The sequence below is a fragment of the Mchenga conophoros genome, linkage group LG14 (genome assembly GCF_057382185.1).
Source record: "Mchenga conophoros isolate Kocher_MC1m ecotype Shallow Benthic linkage group LG14, M_conophoros_male_GT1.1, whole genome shotgun sequence".
Lineage (NCBI taxonomy): Eukaryota > Metazoa > Chordata > Actinopteri > Cichliformes > Cichlidae > Mchenga > Mchenga conophoros.
Window position 1 is genome coordinate 34142373 of NC_140539.1, and position 22858 is coordinate 34165230.

The 22858-nt window shown below is 40.6% G+C and overlaps 2 protein-coding genes across 4 annotated transcripts in view; one reads left to right on the forward strand and one right to left on the reverse strand.

The window, feature by feature from the left end:
- Positions 1-14683: 14683 nt before the first annotated feature.
- On the forward strand, positions 14684-16571 carry LOC146560172 (uncharacterized). 2 transcript variants are annotated; one of them, XM_085244077.1, is made up of 3 exons: positions 14684-14855; positions 15220-15590; positions 16127-16571. In XM_085244077.1, the coding sequence occupies exons 1-2, from the start codon at positions 14771-14773 to the stop codon at positions 15579-15581; spliced, it is 447 nt and encodes a 148-aa protein (XP_085100203.1). In that variant the 5' UTR covers positions 14684-14770; the 3' UTR covers positions 15582-15590; positions 16127-16571. The 2 variants fall into 2 exon arrangements, with proteins under 2 accessions (XP_085100203.1, XP_085100202.1); XM_085244076.1 differs by lacking the exon at positions 16127-16571 and having other exon boundaries at positions 15220-16090.
- The window catches only part of cdon (cell adhesion associated, oncogene regulated), a 36798-nt gene continuing 29920 nt past the window's right edge, over positions 15981-22858 (reverse strand). Inside the window, exons 16-19 of one of the 2 annotated variants that reach the window (XM_085244075.1) lie at positions 22147-22442; positions 21950-22029; positions 20741-21003; positions 15981-19900 (exon numbers count right to left, since the gene is read on the reverse strand). In XM_085244075.1, the coding sequence (XP_085100201.1) occupies positions 19746-19900; positions 20741-21003; positions 21950-22029; positions 22147-22442 (794 nt within the window). In that variant the 3' untranslated portion in view covers positions 15981-19745. Of the gene's footprint in view, positions 19901-20740; positions 21004-21949; positions 22030-22146; positions 22458-22858 lie in introns of both variants that reach the window. The other variant, XM_085244073.1, reaches the window with a different exon arrangement.

Consider the following 22858-nt stretch of genomic DNA (forward strand, 5'->3'; position numbering starts at 1 on the left):
CCAGGCACCACCAGCCCAAAGATGTTTAATAGCCTTCAGGCAGAGCTTGCTGCGTTTGTATATTATGATGAAAATGTAAAAAAGATGCTCTGAATTCATCCCCCTCCCCCCATGAGACATGTTTTATCTGAGTCCATTATTCTCTGCTTGTATATGGCAAGCAGAGGAATGAGCTCAATTAGGTGAGCAAGCGAGAGGAGAGGAGGAATTTGGGTGCTGGTATTTAGAGAGAAAGAAAAAAAAACATTGGAGGAAGGTCAAGAGAACATAAGAAAGGAGCAGTGGGAAATGAGAGAGAGAGAGAGAGAGAGACTGAGGGAGTAAGACAGAGAGGATGAAAAAGTGAAACTATGTTGTCATGGAAACTGGCATGGATCTGAAGAGCAAAACAAGAATGTAAATTGGTTTACCCTTAGGGAATGTGATGGCGCTACAGAGAAAAATAAGCAGGGAGATGTATTTAAGGGGGAACCTTCCATAACATTATATTACAAATAAAGGATCTTGAAACAAAAATAACAGTGATAATGATGACAAAACGAGGATCTTTACATAGAGCTGCTTAAAGCATATAGCAGTCGAGAAGATCCCTCTGCATTTCCTTAGGCTGAGCAGTTGCTTAATAATGACTAATTAAAAATGGCATCAGTTTGGGAGGTTCAGAGGTCAGTCTGAGTGGGTGAATTACTAATATGGGTAAACAACTAGTGGCTCGACTGCTGCTGCACGCCAGGAATGTTGCTTTACTTTAATAGGTTGACATTTATGATGGTGATGATGCATGCTATCCTTTTAACGCTTATCATCCGAGACCATTACAGATGACAGGTCTCGAGCCTAAAGGTCTAGTTGCGAAACACAAATGAGCAGCTGCTAGAAAGCGCTGCATTTCTTTTTCTTTTCCATTATTATTATTTGAGACCTAAAAAGCCAAAGTTTTCTGTGCAATATCATTTTTCCCCTTCACACATACAGTATATCTTTTTATATGCTGCCAAAGCCATTACCAGCACTTTGCTCGCCAACATTCTTATTTCACTCAAGTGCTGAAATGCCGTCATTAGATTTGATTTTAAACTCAGCTAGAGAGGATCGAAATGTTGCCAAGAAACTAATGGTTTCTGTGGTGACAAAACGCTGCCCCTGCCATTGTGTGTAGCAATGTAAGGAGTCGTGTCCCTCACCTACGGTCTGTGCTGATGCTTTCAGAGGTAAAACAGAGCACATCTGTGAACACCAGGTATTCAACAGAATGAACTTCTATTTGATCCGTGGGCTCTTCACCAAAAATATCATACAGGTTGTCTTTTGTAACAAATTCACATAAATGGAACTATTGTTTATGCAATAAATGTTCTTGCACAAAGTACGTATGTTGAAATGTATACACACATCTTAATGAATTTTGCTGTTTCCTGTGTTGTGCATGCATAACTCATCACTTTTAATAAACCTGCCAGAAAAAAAACACACTACCCTTCTCAAAACAAATTTCTCAAAAACATGGCTGAAAGTGAAACTGTGGTGCTGTGGTTAGTGCTGAGACCTCACAGTGAAAGATTTGGGGTTTGATGCTTTTCTCCCTGTGTTCGCATGGATTTCCTCCAGGTGTTCCTGTTTCCTCCAAGAGCCCAAAGACATGCATGATAGGTCAAACAATGATTCAAATGAGCCCTTATTAGTGTATCTGAGGGAGAGGGGTAACCCTCACCACGGGGAACAACAAGCCAGTGCACTCCTAGTTCCAGTCCTAAACCTGGATAAATGGGGACAGTTGTGTCAGGAGGGTTGTGTAGCATAAAATTTTGGGATGCATGGATGAAAAAACTGCAGCTGTTTTGGCATTTGCCTCCTGCCATACATTGATCTTCATTTTAAATATTTCTAACAGATAAGGTTCTATTTGAAAATGCAGTGAAGCCCACAGCGGAGTTTTGCATCAGTGGCTGACACTGGGAAACAGCTTGAATAATAGTCAGCAGCCATACACAGATTTGTTTTTGTGTTCACTCTCTCTAACAGTCTGACAGTGGTGTGTGTGTATTTTGGCTGGAGTGTAAATGTAATTGGGGCTGTAAGTGGTTGCCATGGCGGCTGGCGCAGCAACTGATGCACAGCACTGGTATCTCAAACAGGTGGATTCCCAGATGGGCAAAGTCAGCAACAATCATGTTTTCATCTCTCTTTTACTTTAAATTTATATTTACATGTTCAAAATAAATAAACTCTATTCTGTTCTAAAAAAAATCCTGCAGTTTTTTGGTGGAGGGCAGCCAGAAGACAGAAATGACAGGAAAAGGAGAAACGATATATATATAGAGAGCTAAATTAAGCAGTTATAGGTCCTATGCTGGAAACTGGGACGTGTTGAGCTTTCTGTTTTGGAAATGTTTTTATTCATCTATTCTCTAGGGATCGGATGTATATAATTGACTCCCTTGTGAGTGCAAGGGATTGTGGTTTATTACCAGGGGGAAATGGGCATTTGAGTTTTTGTCAAAGACCTCTAATCTCCAAAATCTTGTTTGTATTATGATCAAGGTTGTTGGTACACCTAAATACTCATGTGGGTACTTTTCTGCAGCTTTTGGATTAAGCCCAGGAAGGACCAAGGTGATGTTTAGTAAGTAATGTTTGTTAAGCATACTGACGGACAAATGTCTCCTTCTTGGGACTAGATTGAATAAGGGGGTTTTAAACAAACACAGGTACTATAAATGAGAAAGTATAAGCAAAACTAAATTGCAAACACATAACCTTTTGGTTATTTGATATCTTACTCTCAAAAAAAGACAAGACTTTCTAATGTTCAGCTGTGAACAGCTCATACCTAGATTGTTTAGAGTCACCTAAAAAACTGAAGGAGAATATGTTTCTGAAGGGGCTCCTGAAGCTCATTGAACAACTTAAGAGTGCCATATACCCATGTTTCTTTGCATATAGGCTGAGCTGGAAATGATGAGCTGGAAATGCTCAGTGGCAGCAGTGCCAGAATGGGAAACAGGTGCAGTGATTTACTGAAATAAGTGCAAACACAAATGGGAAAAAAGTATATAAGATTTTTTTTTTAAAAAAGAGTTTATACAATTCTAACAATCTTGAGCATCAATGTTTGGTTTGACCACCTTTATTCGTCAACTGAACTCTCTTTATACCAGCTTTATTCTCATTTCTTTGAGTAATCTTCCGATATCATTCCCCTTGAAGGACATTCCAAAGCTCTTCTTTCATTTTTTTATTTATTTCACACACTTGGTACAACCGTTTCCACAGTTAGTTCTTTCAGACAAACCAACCACACTTTCTATCAGTAAAGCACTGCAACCATGTGTGAAAAGGAGCAGGAAGAAGAAAATATTCTTATTAAACCCTGCCCCCTATCTACAATCCAACTTATATTGCAAGTGGGCACCAAAAATCAAGGAACAAACTAATATTAACACTCTCAACTCAAACCAAACAACAAATTTACAATCAGAATATACTACTCCACATAGTAACAAGGAGAAAAGATGAATAAATAAAATAAATGAGGCAAAAAAAATAATGGATCCTTTTTCAATTAACTCCAATTTCATTCACATTCTTCATATTGAGTTATCGTTTTAGACATGTAACACTTTTTAAAACAATGTAAATTTATACAATTCTTTAGATTATAATGAAGAGAGTCCCACAGTCGTATACCTCTAACCGTTGGACCCATTAATCTTGGTGTAGTCCTAGCTAGCTGATGCTTCAAATAAAATTTCCTTCTGCTGTCTTCTCCCCCCGAACACATTAAAAATACTCTTTGTAACTTAAAAGGCAAAATATTATTTTTAGCCTTAAACATAATTAATAATGTCCGTAGTTTCACTAAATCTCCCAATTTTAATAATTTTGATTTTATAAATAATTTATTTGTATGTTCTCTATATTTAACATTATGAATCATTCGTATCACTTTCTTCTGTAATAAGTTTAGAGGTTTTATAGTATTCTCATATGTATTCCCTCAAACTTCACCACAGTAACTAAAGTATGAGAAAAACAATGAAAAATATAAAATGCGCATTGTTTTGTAGTCTAATAAATCTCTTACATTTCCCAAAATATAAATGTTTTTAACCATCTTCTTTCTAATATACTCAATATGTGATTTTCACGTCAAATTTTCATCTACTATTACACCCAAAAAGCAAAATTCAGTAACTCTTTCAATCAATTCTCAAATTCAAATTTTATTTGTCACACACACACAACCATACACACACCTTCTTCCTCCTGTACACGATTGCCAAATATCATGAATTTCGTTTTTGTCAGATTCAAAGATAATTTTTTTTACATCAAACCATTTTTTTAATCTTAACATCTCAGAAATCATAATATCAACCAAATCTTTCAAATTCTCTCCAGAGCAATAAAAATTTGTGTCATCTGCAAATAAAATAAAATGTAACCTTTTTGATATGTCACAGATATCATTAATATATAAATTCTTTGGATGTTCTTTTGTCCTGTTCTCTGTAAAGAAGATCCCACAAAGCTTCACTAATGTTGAGGTCTGAGCTCTGGGGAGGCCAGTCCATGACTGCGTGTTTGTCATTGTTAAAAACCGCTGTCAGTTATATGCTTTCCAGATGTTATCAGATGGTGAATTAAAATTGAACAGTAATTTTCTGCATCCACATTTCTGCATCATTTCAAGTTTTGACAAGATCCCCAACACCACTGACTGAAATGCAGCCCTAAACCATTACAGAGGCTCCAGCTTGTTTCACAGGTGGCTGTAGATGTTGAGTGTTATACTTTTCTCCTGATGTTCTCTGAACACACTGACTAATAAACTGAAAATTTAAAAGTTGCTTCCATCCCTCTTTATGACCCATTGCCACTGATTTTCTTCTGTAATTTGTCTTACCTCAGCCTTTTCTCTCTGTTTCCTTTCCTTAAAAATGGTTGACTCTCACCCTTGTACTGTACTGAAATGATTTCTAATGAGGCTTTAGTGAACAGTAGTTGAATCAGCTGAAGTGCCAGATGCACCTCTCAGGACCTGTGTCAGATCTTTTCTCCCCCCGTAGTTCTTAAGGGCATAACTTTCATATACTGTTTATGTGCTGTAAATGGTTTTTAGTCCTACCATTTCTATTCTCTTTCTCTTATTTTGACCAAGATATGTCCATTTTTGAGCTAAAAACCACCTTGTTGGTTCAAAATTACTATTTTTTGCCTGGCATTTTTCAGAGCTTGAGCTAAAGAAATTGGGGGCAAAATATGTGTTTTTGCAACAAGCTGCGAGTAACAAAATTTCTAACAGATTGTAAAAATAGGCCCTTTTCTAAGTTTTCACACTGGTGACCAGAGCGATGCTTCACGGCTCAGGTTTCAACATGAAAGCAGACAAAATTTGCAGACTAACTTTCACTGTGGGGGACAAAGATCCAACAGTAGATGGCAGTAAAGTTACTCTGATGAATTTTAATCACCATTTCATTCACCATTCTCTTCCTGCAGTGACACCATTCAGCCTACACAAGTATTGTATGGTTCATTGAAAAGATAAAGTAAAGAAAGAAAACATAATAAGAAGTTAGGTTCCAGGCATTTTTTTAAAAGGCTATTTAAATATGTATATTTTTGTTTTTCACTGCATGTGGAATTACATCTGTAATGCAAAGTGCACAAAATGATCTGATCTTCAGTTAGAGCATTATTTATGTATTTAATTGTAAGCATTCATTCCCAAACATTAATTACCTCTTTATTTATGAATAATCTATGTAGAATAGGTAGAATTAAAAGTATTAAAGAAACAAATACTTGTTATTAAAACTTGGAATACAATTATAGAAGGATCCATCCTTTCAGTGTGATGGGACAGGAAAAAAAATCATTGCGGGAAATAATTAGGAATTGTCTTTTTATATGTTTAAAGTAATAAATACAATATATTGAATCAATTCCAAATAATCTGAATGAAGATTGTATCCAGAAGAGACCTACAAATCCATCACTGTACAATAATGTGTAAAAATTGACTGTAGTTGCAGTTGAGTGTATTTAAATTTGTGAGGGTAAATTTGTGAGGGTCTCGATTGGGAGTTCGCCTTGTAATCGGAAGGTTGCCGGTTCGAGCCCCGGCTTGGACAGTCTCGGTCGTTGTGTCCTTGGGCAACTTCACCTACCGGTAGGTGAAGTTGCCTACTGGTGGTGGTCAGAGGGCCCGGTGGCGCCAGTGTCCGGCAGCCTCGCCTCTGTCAGTGCGCCCCAGGGTGGCTGTGGCTACAATGTAGCTTGCCATCACCAGTGTGTGGATGGGTGGATGACAGGTTGTGTAAAGCGCTATACAAATACAGGCCATTTACCATTTATTGGGAGACACAGAGCAGGCTGTGCCTATGAAGTTTAAAGGGGCCACATGAGGTGAGGCCCTTCACTCTGTGTGAATTGAAGCTTGACCCTAAAAAGGGTTATGGGGACTGGACGTGTTGCCGTGACCTTCTGTAAAGCTGTGAACGCCTGGTCCTGTCTGCTCAGGCCTTAAAGAATCACGGCATGTGTATATGTACACATGGCAGCGTGTTCCTTTGAAACAGTGCAAACTCAAACCAGTCTGGATCCTATTAAATCCTTTTGTCTTTCTCCCATTCTCCCCTCCTGGTTGGCCTGTTTTTACTTTGTGCTGTTCATATTCATTCCATTACAACCCTCCTCCCTTCCACTGTGTTAAAAATCCCACAATGCATTTCGCTGAGACTGCTGGGCAGATGTGTTTGTGGTGCTGAATTTTGGATACATGTTAGAGAAATCTGGGCAGTGAACATAAAGTTGGAAAATAATGCTTAAAATTGAATAATTTGTTGTTTGTTTGAGTTTGATCCACAGTATGAAACTACACAGGGCAGTGAAAGAGACAAGTTTATTCTATTGATCCTTGAAGAAATCTTTGCCCCGGCCCACATGACAGAGCAGCTGGCCTAGAGTGGCCTCATCTGGAACTGCAAGTCGCTTGTTAAATGCAGTGTGCGAGTGGGGCGGGAATGTGGCAGCATGCGGTCTCAGCCAATCCATAACCAGGCACAGGGAACTGTGCGCACAAGCTGCGGGTCACACAGCAGTTTTTTTAAGCATGTGTGTGTTTGCATGTGGGTGTATGTGGGTTACATGCCTATGCTGGGCCCAGCCATGATATAGAATCTGTGCTCCCTCGTTTTTCCCTGGATCCTGTCTATGTAATTGATCCCAGACTGGACATTTGAGTTGCCAGCAGCAATTCATATCATTTTTATCTTTAAGACAAGCACTCTAATGCTTCCAGATGGCAAAGGCACTCCAGGGTTCAAGTTTGTTTTTGAAAAAAAGCGTAATGCTTTAATGTCTTTACCTTACAAAAAGCATGCAGTTAGTGGAGAAACCTACATGAGCGAGACACAACTTTTAGGAGATATGCATCACTCTCTCAAACTGGAAAAGGCTGCTCTGTGGATTTTTTAAACCTTTGTTGATGTTTGTTTTTGTTGCCAATCTGTGCATGAATGAAAGCTTTGTACACTGGTGACACTGTCTGTGGTTTAAAGCTGTGGAAAAACAGCTTGTGGAAAAACAGAGCACGGCTTCATATCAGACGTTTGCTCTGACTTCCTTCTGTTCTTCTAGGACATACTTGACAAACAAACAAGATGTGGTTATGTCTGAAAGCTGTTCTGTACTTGGTCTGTCCTTCAGTGTGGATGTCAAACTTGGACACCTCATACTTAAAATTACTGATCCAAATAAGGAGAGAGAGACAGGGGTAAAAGGTACAGGCAAATCCCGCATGGCCACTGCCCACCTAAAAGCCTTTAGCGACTGCTTCCATATAAACGGCAGGCCCCACTTAAAAATGAGCAAATATCCATTTATGAAGTTTGTAAAACAACTGAAGGTACAAGAATAGGACAGGAAGCCTTTTTGTTGGTGGACTTTAACATGTCCATGTAAAAAAAAATAAAAATTGTGTGCTGAGCTTGAGTAAAACTACCAGTGAAATTTAGGAAAACAATACATTTTCTACTTTTAAGTGTGATGAACAAAGTTAGTTTTAGGTGCATGCGTGGATACATTTACATCTCAAATAAGTAGAAGAAAATAATTCAGTGTGAATACTAATTGACCTCATATGGGAGCCTGACCAACACGGAGGAACTATCAGACTTCCTTTCCAGCTGTGAGTTCTGCCAGTGTTGAATAAGCTAGCATCGTGCCAACCACCATCATGCACGTTCACACCCCTATTTGCCCAAATTAGTGGCGTGCTCGTAAATTACACAGGGTATATTTTTGCTGAAAAACCATGGAGTTAAACAACTTTTGACAACTTCATTACCCCACTGCAAACAAAATAGCAATTTCACTGTTATGTTCAAAGCAGTTTTAAGTTAATTTTTGGCTCAGTGGACACATTAACATGCCATATTGCTGTTTCACATTCTGCTGAAAGAAACTGATAATTTACTGTTGTGCATCTGTTGAAAAATTGGATAATGATACAAACAGATCCCCAAATGCTGCAGTATAATCAGTTTGAACAAGGGAATAACAGTGATGTATGTCATCTGTCTCTGAAGAAAAAGGAAGTTCTGCCCAAAGCCACGGAACATCTCATTGCATCTTATAATTACTGCAAATTATTTTGGAAAGCATGCGACAGTTTGTGGGTTTAGAACCGTGTTCTTACCAACTTTCAGATTGATTCAGCTTCTTTATAAACAGTGAAAATGTCCAAATGGTTTATACTTCTAGTTAAACCATCACTGGGTAAAATATATGTGATAGTTATTATAAATAGGACTGTATTCCTTTAGCAGATAGTGAAGCCTTTAACATTATTGCTGGAGATGGGATAAGTATCCTCTGCACTACCCTGTACTATAAGATGCTATGTGCTGGCTTATTTCTTGACTTTATGCAGAAATTAATGGTTTCCTGGTATTGGTAATTCAGAGGTTTCACGCTCCTTACTGAACTCTTTATGATAAGGCAAATAAGCACATTTTTTAAGATGTCATCTTCCAACAAATCTCAGTATTTTTCATCAAATGTGCATTAAATCATTAGAGTTTACAAATAATCATTTGTAGTCATGCCAGTTCCAGTTTAGCACAAATATGTTAAATATGGGAAAAGGTAAAGAAAATAAAAAAAGGGGAAGGTAATCATTTAAATCACTAAGTCATCTGATAGTTTAGCATCTTGTGAAAATTATTTTGTTTCTCTTATTTTGATCCTTTTTTTAAAAATCGACCTTCCAAATGTCTTAAATTTCATCTCTGGCAGGTTATTCTTGAAGACTGTGTTTAAAAATATTAGTAACATATAACATTATCCGTGATTAAATAATTTTGTTGTCTATTTTACAATAAATGCATTTAATATTTGTTGTGGCAGCATTTAAACTGACCTTGCTGCTTCACTACTGCCTCCAGTATTACTCTATAGGCATTACAAAATAAAGTAGCTTTGTCAAACCACAAAAAAAGAATACTCACTGAGCAAAGCACTGTGTCGGCCTCACTCATCTCATCTATGATGACATTCAAACTAAATCAATTAAACCAAACATTTTTTTAAATCCCATAGATCTAGATTATTGCACGTGTCTTCTATTCTATGGCCTCAGCTGCCATGGGAGACTCTGGAAAACAAAGAGGCCTATGGCAGACCACCTGCTCAGAGAGGATTGTGGGTTTGAGCTACTGTACAATAAACAGCTGAACCAGGAGCAGCATGAGTGTCCTGTGGGGAGAAAGGCAGGAGAAGGGGTGGTGGAGGGAAGCTGGTCTGGATGAGGGGGTCTTGTGGAAATGGTTGCTGAGGTCACGGATGAATGTGGCATATCTGCTCCTTGTATCCTGATGGACAGTGGTCAAGTCTTTGCTCAGTACATAAATACTCCACGCTACATTAGCCACCAAAGCCTTTCCACATGTTGTTTGCAGAAGGCCTCTATGGTCCCTAAATCCCAATCCCCATCTGGTTCTTTCCAGGTCAACTAGTCGAGGACTTTGCACGTTCCCTGACATGGACCAAAGACATGGATCTCTGTAGTTCTGCGATTTTCATACCCAACTTAGCACCTTTCAAGCACCACTCAGACCAGCACACTGTAAAAAATGGCCTCAGCCAGACAGTTTTTAGCATTTGGCTGAGTCTGGTTTCTTCTGTCAGTGGAATGAAACTACTTGTGTTCGATCCAGAGTTGGTCCTCATGTTACAGGACTCAGTGTGTGTGTAAACATTTTGAAATGAGGCAGAATAAGCAGATCTTTCCACTAGTCTCAAGAGAACAACACTTGTTTCAAGTCAATCGTTTACACAAGTTATGTTGTTTTGCAATCTTAATACTTCAGTCTACTTGAAGGCCACCCAAATAACATTTGTTTAAAAGAATTAATCGCAGGCTACAAAATCAATAGATGGCAGTTGATCTGAATGCCAGCCCACATCAGTGATGTTCAGCTATTTAGTGCATCATATTTGTTGTTTTAGCCTGCCTGCAGTTTCCGCTTACTCTACAACTTCTACATTTAGGAGCACCCCTCAATGTCATATCTGTTATCATTGATGCTTACTTTGTTCTATACTTGGGAGGCATTACTGATAGTCTTACAAAGTTACTGGCACACATTAACAAAATGGGCAAATGTGGCTCTACCACAAGGTAAAGTATTGCTCTAGTGTTAGTTGACATCATTTCTGGAATTGTGTGTGTGCAAATGTAGAAGTGTACAGTGAGTAATGCTTGACAACACAATCCCAGAACTGAGAAAAAGGATTATGCATTATGCCTGAGTGCCGTGCATTAGTTTGTAGCTTCAGATTGTTCAAATTCATTTCCAGACTACATGGAGCCAGTCTCTTCTGCTCCAGCAAGTGTTAGGGCCATCCAGGTATGCTTCGGAAGAGTCCACCATAAAATACAGGCCTTAACATAAAAATGACTGAAAATTTTCTTTTGAATTTGTTAGTCTTGGCTAAAGTCAGATTTAGTGTCTTTGTTTTCATCAGTTAACATTTGTGTTATTTACAGCTAACCTTCAATCTGTCTAACAATGTCTCGCCATGACATCAGTCTTTGCATGTTTCAAAAATAAAAAGAAGTTTCTGGGTTACTCATTCAGCTTTATCTATCCACCCAGCAGTTATGGGACTGATTAAAAGATGAATCATTTCAGACACGCAAAATATCTCACTTGGTTCAAAGTCAAATGTACTTACGCACCTCTGAGCCTTGTTATTTTAATTTGTGCGGCTTTAAAATGCTGGTTAAACATTTACATGCATTTTTGTGTTTGGAAGACTATTTACTTGGGTCGAGAGCTACAGACTGGTAACTTAACATAAAGCCACGGTGCTGTCAAGGAGAAATGTATTAGCGAGCTTGTGACATTCAATATTTTATGCATCCCACAAGGAAAGTGTACATCTGTAGACATCCTCATTCACTTGAAACTGTAATCAAAACAAGACCATTCTTCTTCGGTTTCAACTGTTCTGCTCCAGTATTCAAAACAAACTTCTCTAATGGTGACAAATAACGCTGGGGTCTAGAAATAAGCTCTTACTAAGACTTCAAAAAAGTATGAAAGTGAAAGCAAGCTCCTAAAAGACACATTGCAAAGACTCACTAGAACAGTTTTGTTTGTTTGTTTGTTTTTGTGCAGCCCTTAATTATATGGTAGCTCCCTAAATTTGCACTTCAAGACTTGGTGATTAACTAATCAGCTCCTGGAAACAGCTGTACACAGAGGTATCAATCTTCTCATCGACCTCTCAGCAAGGAAGCAATTAAGCTTTTTTTTTTAACTACAGTGAACAGCTGTTTTATGGATGTGGTTTATTCTCTACCTTGTACTCATTTTAATTGGTTGTAATATTTGATCATTTCCGTATTCTTGTGTATTTGAATCTTAGTGATCTGTTTTGCTACTTACCAAGTTTAACTTGGATAGCAGCATGGAAACAAATGGATAACTGCAGAACTGCAGATTTAAGATGACATTTTGTGTTTGTGCACTCTTGGGGCTCAGTTGTGGAGAGGACCCTTCCTGCTGCCCTTGTTCCAAGGCCAGTCAGCTGTGCTGTGCTCTGCTCAGTGATTCAGGTGAAGGCCCAACAGGGAGCCCTCTGCAGAGAAATGGTGAAGTCTAAGACTAGACAAATGAGAAGCCAGCCAGGAGGGAAATAGAGGTCATGAGGGATGGGCTTCTGTGTTTTACGAGCGCAAACCTCTGCAAAACTTGGCTTACCTCTTCACTCTGCTTGCCTGGCAGATAGATGATGATAGAGAAGACATATATGGTAGGGTGGCTAATATATGTTAGCCTGTCTACTAGAGTAATACAACAGTCTCGCTCCACCTCCTCAATGTGTGGTCCATGACCCAACCGTCAAGAGAAGAAAAAGCGGGGAAGAGGAAACCTGCCAGCTGCAGCCAGCGTGAGACTCAAGTCTGAGGACAATGAGGAAAGGAAGACACAACGGAAGACACAAATAGGAGGAAGTTCACATTAATAAAAACTGGGTAACGCTCTGAAAAAATAAACACAGTGGTTGCACTGCAGTTTTTTATCAAATGGGAAAATAAAGGAATCATTAAATAAGTGAAAACACACACTCCTTACTGTAAGCCAGGCCAGACCTTTTTTCTCATCCAGCGACTGAATCATCTTCTGTTTAGCTTTAGTAACACATTCCAATACAGGTGGTCCTCTACAATGAGAGGTTATCTTTGATTTCAACAATGCCAGTGGTAATGACTGATCTAATCATAGGGCACACTCAAGGAACCCACCTGTTTTGCTAGCTCTGCTGTCTCATAAAGTGCATTATTGCCAAGATCTCACAGTCTGGGAGGGTGGGACATGTTAGGGTGGCAGTAAAGTGTTACACAGACCCCTCTATAGTCTCAGTTATCTGAGTCTGATTTTCTTCTCTCATCTTCTGCCAAGAACAAAAAAAAAAAGCTGCAAGAGCTCGGCCTGGCCGGATCTGCTCAATGGGGCACTGCACCTGAAAGCTTTTACAGGGCTAAGAGGGTCCAGATAAGAAGCCTTCATCACTAACTCCCCACCAAGGCCACCCCCCACAACAACCACCTTCCAAAAAACATTTTGCTTTTAAAATGACTCATATTTTCCAGTCGCCTGGTCTTTTTCTTATCCATTTTTCAAAAAATTTGCAAGCAGCCAGGCAGCAAATCAGGCAGGCAGCCAGCAGATGTGGCAGCTCCTTGTATGCAGGACTACAGTGCTTCGAAAGGATGTGCTTCACCAGTAAAGAATTTGGTCAGCTCTTTCGCCAGCGAAACAGGACTTTCTAGTCTCATTAATGACAACTCACGCTTCTTCTGTCTTTTGTCATAACTTGGACATACAGCTCATAGCAGCTGCAGGGTAGTGGTGTGACCGGAGCTGCACTGGCACAGGCCAGTGCAGCTGGTTCATTTCTTATCTGAAGTCTATTTTATGATGATCAGATACAATATAAATTACCCCCATTTTTTAGAAGTTTGACTTACTAAGTTGTTCCCAGAGCTTTCAGCCCTATCACCCTTTCCTCTTCAGTGACTGGAAATTGCTCTTTTATCCTGTGATTTTGGGCCAGTTATAAGAGGTTAATATGATATAATAATATTTAAATAGAAGTGGTATGTAAGAAAATATGCTAACACCTCCTTCTAAAAGGTAGCTCCATGTTAAAAGGTTTCCAAGACAGTGAACTCATTACAAACTTTTGTGATGGAGATATCTCAAAAAACTGCATGTATCAAATAAGATACACATGGAATTAAGGGGTTAAAGTCCTCACAAAATGTGTTTGTTTTATATGTGTTTGTTTTCCAGACACTTTCTAAATTTAGTCCCCCTTTCCCCTCTAAAAAAGAGTTAAAGATGAAGCGCTTAGTAATTAGAGCTTGCTCCACAGCCTAGTCTGGAGCTGTGCACAGTTAGAGCAGTTTTATGGAGTGCAGCTTCAGCCTCTACTGCTGCAGCTTGCAGGCCCAAACATTAGCCAGATGCTCTGAGAAACACAGTTTGCTTTTACTGGAAGCTGCTGGGTGGCTCTGCTAATGATATTCACGTTTGTCTCCCCCCAAATCTAGTCCAAACACAGACTATTTTTGTAACAACAAAGATAAGTGAATGAATGTCCAACTTGAACAAGCAGTCTAAGGATTTTTGGACTAATATCCATACATGAATAATGCAAAGACATGCATTTTTAAGGGTATACTACTTCCATGAGTCAAAGACTGGATGACACAATGCATTAGGAAGATTGTGTGAATGTGTAGGGATTTATTCAGGTTGCGTGCTTCTCATAGGGTAAATAATAACTCGTTGTGATAGGAGCTAGCAATTTTCTGACCTTGCTAGACCCTCGTTTCCATTTCACGCTGGAAGTGATGGAATTTCTGAAAAGGCTATCTGCACCGGTTTATTTAATAATATATGAAGAGATGGCATCACCGTGACATCCTACACCTTTTACTCTCAGGTCCAGCCATTAGCCCAGTCATGAGTGGAGAGCTGGAGAGACAGGCAAAATGGAGCAACACTGGGGAGGTGGAAGCATTGATGAATAATTTAAAGGGAATCCAGTGTAGTTTGAAAGAAATCTCCCTGTCAGTCCCCCTGCCTCGCTCAGTCACTCTCAGTGTGTACAGCAGTGTAGAGTGGAGAGGGACACACTATCAGCACTGTGATAGGCTTTAAATAGCCCCCTGGCTTGAGATTTCCAGATGAAACTTTGTGGCACCGGAGAGAGACTGAGGATGATTCCTTATCTCTGCATTCTCCTCTGCTGGATGGCTCTTCCGCTACACGGTAAAGGCTCATTGTACTTTAACCTTAAAATGTTCAGGTGGAGGCGAGTTGAGGCAAGGAGAATTTCTCTTTATCACACACCGGTATCATTATTTTGTCAAATTGCTAAGCTCAGGCGGAGATATCATAAAATGTGATCTATCAAGTGGCCAGAGGCGTTAAGCTGTAAGTGTTTAATTATGTGTTGTTTATGCTGACACGATTCCTTTGCAACAAACTGTGAGGTCTTAAAAAAGTTTTCCAAGGACACCAATTAATGCATAAATCTGTCAATAATGTTGCTTTGGTCTACTTGAGAAAAAAAGAGCTTTTCTTTGCACACAGTCACAGGCAGGTAACTGACTCTGCCTGTCTTGTGTTGCAGGTCTGGAGATATTTGACCCCGAGGAGGTGGAATACATCCGTTCCCATACCAACGCAACTGTGGGAGGCTCGGTCACCTTGGACTGTGGCTCCATTATGCCGACCATCTTCATCTGGGGCTTCACCAAACCAGGAAGCGATAATAATATAGCTTTGGCTTATAACTACGGGCAAGGCCCGAAGGTTCAGTCTCAGTCCAGCGACTTGGGTCGCATGCACGTGCCCGTGAACACCTCCGCTTTAGTCATAGAGGAGCTTCAGAGTGAAGCAGCCGGGACGTACACCTGCCAGGCTTTGTACGATACAGAGGAAGGGGCCAGGATAACGTTTTACTTCACTGGACTGGATGTAGAGGACAGCTGATTTTGTTGTGTATGTCTTCACATATATCTGCTCTAAAGAAGCGGTTCATGCAAATCCCCCCCCCCCCCCCCCCCTCAAATAAGTTCCCTAACATTTAATAACGCAAATAGTTTTGATGTAATTTGTCTCAGAGTTTACGTTGTTAGAGAGGAGTTTTGCTCTTAAATACAGGTGAAGACAATTTCACAGTTAAAGGGAGCCTACAGCAATTCTACACAACTACAACAATTTCCAAATATATACTTTTACTTTGTCATATATGAGAAAACCTGAGAAAGCTTGGCCTTAAAGATTGCAAGTGCTTTTCCAGAAATCTACGTTGAAGGTGTGAAGTTTGAAACTTGTTATGGTTTGTAGAAGTTTGATTCATATTTTGAACAAAATGTACCTCAAAATGCGTTCCCTTTATAAACATCATCTTTATTATTCCTGTTTATAAATGACGTCCTGGTGAATCGAGATAAATATCTTTGTGTATTTTTAATAAAGAAACTTTGCTGTGTATATAATCCAGACTAACCGACTTACTCCATCTTCCAATACAGGGAAAACACCAGTTTGGGCTGAAGGACACTCAAACACTTTGATCAGTGAAAGACCGCACTGTTGCCTCCTGCAATCTTTGTAGCCATATAAACTTACAACGCGTGACACCATGTAGACCTGAGGTTGTGGTTTTCATTTCAGTGTTTCTCCACTCTTGCATTTTCTTGATTATTAAAGCCATCTGGATTTTTTTGTGCACTGGACATGACTCATTTTACTTGTTCTTTTCTTCAGTGACATATACTGTTCGTGAAATCTTCAGTTGAACTCCAATAACCACCATCCTGCGTTGTTATTCCTTCCTTAAGTACAGAACGATCGTTAGATAACCTCTGTGTGTTGTTGCTATCAACAGACTGAGAGACGGCGGCAGAGCAGACTGACACACTTCATCATTTTAAAGCACATCGCTCCAGGCTGCAAACTGAATAAACGTTTTAGCCTTTTAGCAATGACAGAAACGCTTGCACATAAAACAAGTTTTCTCCTAAATAATTAATTTGTAAAATAAACATATCGCTACTTATCTTCCTGCGCTGGTACCCTCATTTATTTTTCATCTAGGGTGAATTTTTTCTTACTTGTTAATACTGTTGACTCTGAAGATTAGCTCATGTCAACACAAGGTATCATCAGTATATTCATTATGGATCCTGATCAGTCCGATCAAAGAAATTGCAAATTTACCAGGAAAAACGGGGCAGTTAAGGGAATGGAGGTTAAATAAAGATTAAGAGTATTTTTCCCCCTAATTATATCCAACAGGTGCAGTCAGCTCATAATCAGCCAGCTGCTCCAACAGCATGAAAGTACAAAAATGAAAACGTTGCAGCATTTTTGTGTGCTACAAAGGCTGACTGCAAATAAAGACCAGATATCCTCGAGGGAGACTTTGATTATTAGTCTTAAAGCATTCTGCACATGAGCTCATCCTTTGCAGGGGCCCGTTGGAACACCGCTGGACTTCATCCAACAACAACACGCTTCACTTGTGGTTTGTGACATCTCAAGGATAAAACCGCCCGTGGCTGAATCAACCGAGTTAACAGCACACTGCCCGATTCATAAGAATTGCATTCATTCAGGGTGTGCTGAAGAGGGGAGAGAGGAAGAATGGTGGGCGGAGGGAAGAGAGACTGGCGTTAACAGGTCCGCTCTGCAGCAAGGGGCAAAAATTCCAGGGCGGACAATAAGCTTTCTTGTTCCCATGGGCTCCTTAATGAAGGGGTGTAGCTGTGTGGGTAGAGGGTGCAGGGCAGGGCTGGGAGAGAGTGCCGACTGACAGACGTGGGAGATGGAGAAGCAGCTCATTTAGAGACAACCCTGTCCTTATCTTTTCCTCATCATCCCAGGCTGCTTCTGTCAGCATCCCCTCTCCCTCCCCGGATAATTTCTCCTTCATTTCCAGCTTCATTTCCTATCCATTGTTTTGTTCTCTTTTTTCTTTCCAAACAGCAACAATAGACACTGTATGGACATAAAATAAATGCTAAGAGGAAACTTGAGTCTGCTTCTGTAATGCCGAGTTTGGAGCCAATAGGTACTTTTTTCTCTTTCTCACAATCAAATCAGTGTAAATTTAAATAACTAGAGTTTCAGGGCTGCCAACACTTCTACAGACTCTTCTTGGGAAACAATTCAAGTCAGCTTAATGGACTCTGGCTGCCTTAATGGCACAACAACCTCCATCAAAAATAAAAATAACAGCCGGAAGATGCTGCGCCACGCCTCAGCAGTAGGCGAGCAAATCCAGGAGCCAGGAATATCCCGTATACCATCAGTGGGAGGAGAAATGCCATGCGAGCCAGGGCCTGAGGACTGGCAGCCAACTCTGGCAAAAATCACAGGCAGACAGGCACCAAGCATGGAAAGCCTGCACCGCAGTCATCCTCAGTGAAGCACAGCCAGCCCCGTCATCCGCCTGCTGCAACCCTATCAACTTCAATCAGCCAAAACACCATGAAGATTATTTTTAAAACCAATAGAGGTTTTATGCCTTTAGAAAATGGGCAACACAGGCTGAAACTTGAGAAGAATATTGTACAAGTGTTTTATGAATGAGTTATCTGCACAGCAGGAACATCACACAGCAACTTTTCACAACTGATTTGCTGGTTTCCTCTATTTGGTGCTTTTCTCACTGCCCGTCACGTTTTTCTCACTCTGGTTTTTTCCTCACAGAAATTGTAAAACTGCAGCAGTAGATTCTGGTACTCGACAAAAGCCACTAAAAGCTTCAGTTCACTGGTGACACAAAATGCACTTTCAAGCATGAGAAGCATTAGAATCTTTGCTACTTCTAGCAAATAACTACACCGAACTTTTAATCTGATGTCACATGGACCAGCTGTTGACTGTGTCTCACAGGTAACTCTGTCAGGTGATGTCTTGAGAGTTTCGGTTTAAAGAAAACTGGCTACATTCTCCTAATTAGCCCTTTATGATACCTGGCCACGCAGTGAGTTTCATTTCATTCTTTCATCTTTGAGACATTTCTGCAGACTAACACAATAGTGTTACAGACTTAATAACACTGTGTTGTTATGGCCATTTTCCCTGCAAAATAAGACATTAAAAACTGTTTTCTTTGTAAAGTGGTTGACGTTTCGTTTTTAGAACTAGTGATGCCACACTGACGAGAGGATTTAAGATTTCTTTGCACATAGTATTTCCTGCTGTTCGTAGAAACATTCTGCTTGTGGCCGAGCATTTGCACTGATGCATTGCAAAGTTATCTAGGCTGCTCACACTTAACATCTCTGTCTTAATGTAACTACTCAATTTCTCTAATAGATTGCAGTCAGCAGGTCATCAGAGCTCTCAAAGTTAACTGGATTTTGTGTAAAGTGATGACTTATCAAACAGTCAGTGAAGCAAAGCGCATCAGCCTTAATCTGAACAGTGCAGGGAGCGTTCACCCCATTCAGGGGTCACTGCAGTGGAACAGCCCATCACACAGCCACATCAAAGGCCTGCCAGAAATATCGATGGGTTTGGATCGAGGCGGGGAAATTCACTACGGCAATCATTCATCGGGTGCTGCACATGAAGGAGGTCAGGAAAGACATTGAAAAAGGTTGTTGTTGACTCTCCCACATCTTTTTTTTTTATATTATTACAAAACTTTACACAGACAACTGCTAATCTCCACACTTGAGTGGAACACATAGAGACACAACACAACAAAAAATAAAAAGTATTTCTCATTCAAAAGGCATAAATAATATAAAAGACAAACTTTTTTCTTTAAAACAGATACATTCATATGAAATAATATTTTACTACTACAAAAAAATAAATAAGTCATCTAAAGAGTTTTTGATCTTTTATGAGACGCTTCCCGCCAGTGGGATATAGTGTCTTTTCGCTTCTCTCCGTCTGACTGCGCTCTCAGTCTCTTGTAGTCCCTCTTTTTCCCCCACGTTGCTCATCTCAGCTCAGTCCAATCAACACTTTAGTGTCCTCGTCACCATAACATGCAGTGTCTCTGACTATCCCACCGCTCGCTGGTCTTCCTTTTTTCCACTCTTGATACTTCCACAGCTCTCGTTCAGCCTCTCTGTCTGTTTTCTCTAAACTTCCAAACTGTGGGAGAGTGTGCTTGTGTGTGGGCTATGTTCAGGCCTCCTGCGGGCCAGGCTGGATAAGCTCTCCCGCCAGGCTGCTGCTGGAGATCCACCCAGGCTTTTCGTCACAGTCCAAGTCTGGCAGGCCAAGACTCTCCCAGCGCACCACAGGCCCCTCCGTGTCCACACACTCCGGCTCCTCCCCAGCTGCACACAGAGCGAGAGAGAGAGTGAGAGAGAGCGAGAGGCCTTGGTTTACTATTTGTATTAAAAAAGACAAGCAGAGATTCTGGAGAGGCCCACAGTGTAATTTGTGGTGACGCCGCATAGTTTGTCTGCATACAACATCAGGATTGGCAGTGATATAAAAATCTACTAGCAATGCAACAGTGCTGAACCGTGAGCATCTAGAAGTAAATGTTTTAAATTAATGCGCTAATTTCTTAAAGCAACTTGTTAAAAGCTACATATGGGATCTTTTTCCCACTAGGAAATGTGTAGAAAACATCAGCCTACCAGCACTGTAAGTACTGGGTCACCTTCACATTGCACCCACTTGGCCATGAAAATCAATGCCACGAACTTTCTGCTGCACAGTTTTTGCACTGATGGGCAGAGAAGCTTTGGAGCTCTGCAGTTATTGAGTCAGCAGATTGCTGGTGACTTTTACACTCTAAGTGCCTCAGCACTCAGCGACCCCACTCTGCAGCGGCTCTTACATGGTCTAAAACTTTGTGGTCGAGTTGACGTGGTTCCTTCAACTCTTCCACTTTGCAATAGTGACTCACTCTTTCACCCACTTCTTGAGTTATGATCAAGGGCAATAATGAGACCGGGATATCATAACAGCTACATAATGTTAAGGCGACAAGGTTGTCCCCGCCTACGTCTTGTTCTATAGCCAATTTAATTAAATGATCTGTAATCATGTGAGAAGCTTGGATATAACTTGGGAATTTAATTGCATAATAGGTGCAGTGAGAAGATGCAGAAATGGAAGACAAAATACATGGAAAGAACTTTTTTTTCTGGAAAAACGTGTCTCACCAGTGTTGTCTGCTAGATAGGTTTCATTGTTGCTGATCAGACAGCAGGAATGCTGTGAGGGCGAGGACTCTTTGTGCTCATCTGATCGGTATCCTGCGTTGGCCTCCTGGTCCACAGAATGCGTGTGGCTGTCGTGGCCGCGGCACTGTGATGAAACCTGGCCCAGAGGCACCATCTCCAGCCCGTCCTGCTGGCACGGCGCCACGCGATGCATTAGAGGGAGCGTGCCACTGGAGAAAGTGCCATTGGTCTTGTTGTAACATCTGGTCAGAGACAAACAGAGATGGAAGGGAAACATTCATTAATGCCCGTGCGTTGCTGAGTGTTCACTCTCTGACAGCTCTTAGCAGTGCTTTACATGCTCATTCTTTCTCTCTGAAGGTTTGCCACCAGACACAGAAAAACTCTGAATTAATATTACTAGTCCACAAAACAATGACAGCTCTAACACAACTGGAGCGCTCTCATCGTGCTTCAAAAACTGTTTTCATCAGAGATTACAGGCCACACAGCCTCTAAGTAACTGTGACACATTGTGGTTTTGCTCTTCAGTGAAGTTCCAAAAAGCAGAGAGTTGCACGCAGCAAAGTTGTCCCTGTTTTTCCGAACTCAGCTTCCCTCAATCGGGACACGATTGGATTGTGACCTCACCCCCCTCTTTTCCCAGCAGCCGGAGGTAAATAAACACAGGACTCATTAGGTCTGCTGGCTGGGTGCACACAGGGTAAACTGTGATGCTGGGGACCCTTAAATACATAAACAGGACTAAAAGGAAGGCAAATGTGTCCGTGTGTGTGTTTGGATCTCAAAAGGGGCTCTTGAGCACTTCTCAGCGATATCTTAGTAGAAATATGACCGATCTGTATTTTTAGGCCCAATTTGAAGTAAACAACGTTAATTTGAAATCCCAATAATTTCCATTTCCAGATTTTTTTCACTTGTTTGCTTGTTATTTCATTTGATTTTCCACACTGATCACTGCAATTGAAAGTAAATAATCTTAAAAAGGGGATGTCATATTTTCATTGGAGAAAAAAAGAGAAGATGTAAGAAAACTGTACAGGGACATAACTATATAAGAAAAAGGATATACAACTGGTATTACAAAGCCCATTAAGAAAAGTCCCGTTTCAGTTCACCTGCCAAGTGTAAAATAGATCAAAAACCCATACAAACACCTTGCTTAAGAGTTAGATTATGCTATCTCACCTGTTGTTGTTGCAGAGGTTTTGACAGCTCATACAATCAGAAGACTCTGTTTGGGGAAGAGCTGTGTACATGCCTCCACCCTGACAGGGAGACACAAACACCAGATTAAGCCACACTGAATGGAATTTGTACCTGTGCATGTAAAATACCACAATTTAAAACATCATGGACATGGACACCACGACCTCAGCACTCACGTTATGATGGTGGTGAGGGTGTGAGTGCTCGCAGTCCCGCGTGCTGTGCGGCAAGGTGCCGTTGTGGCCATGCGGGGGACCTGGTGTGTACAGATTCCCAGAGCCGTTGAGCAGTGCCAAGCCATTCGGGAGTTTGTGGTGGAGGTGATGGCATCCTTGGGGTAACATCTGGCCACTGTGTCCATAGCCACTGTGGATACCCCCATTAATGCGACTGTTGCCAGGCAGCGTGGTGTAGTCGAGCACATGGCCGTTCAACTCTGGTGACTGGTACAGGTAGCCGGGAGCATCAAACTCTGCAGCAAGAGAGGCTACAATCAAGATAGGAACAAGACCAGTTTCAGCTCTGGAGTAACTTTAGCTTGAAAAATTATTTAGGGCATCAGCTGGAATAGTTTTGGATATTGCTTAAATAGACAAAAAAAACTGTAAAACTACAATTCCAAGAAAGCTGTAAATAACAGCAAAATAAAATGATTTAAAAATCTTTGATTGCTCTGACCGCAGTAGAGTTTTCCACTTGGTGATGGTGGCATTTTTGGTGGATGGCAAAGACAATGATTTCTGGAAGCGTTCCTGAGCCCACGTAGTGATTTCTAGTTTTCAATACAGCTCCATCTGTGAGCTTGAAAGTCACAGGCATCAAGAGTCTTTTGATTATATTATTTAGTATAGGTTATTTAACGTAGTCTTCATAATTTTATATTATTCT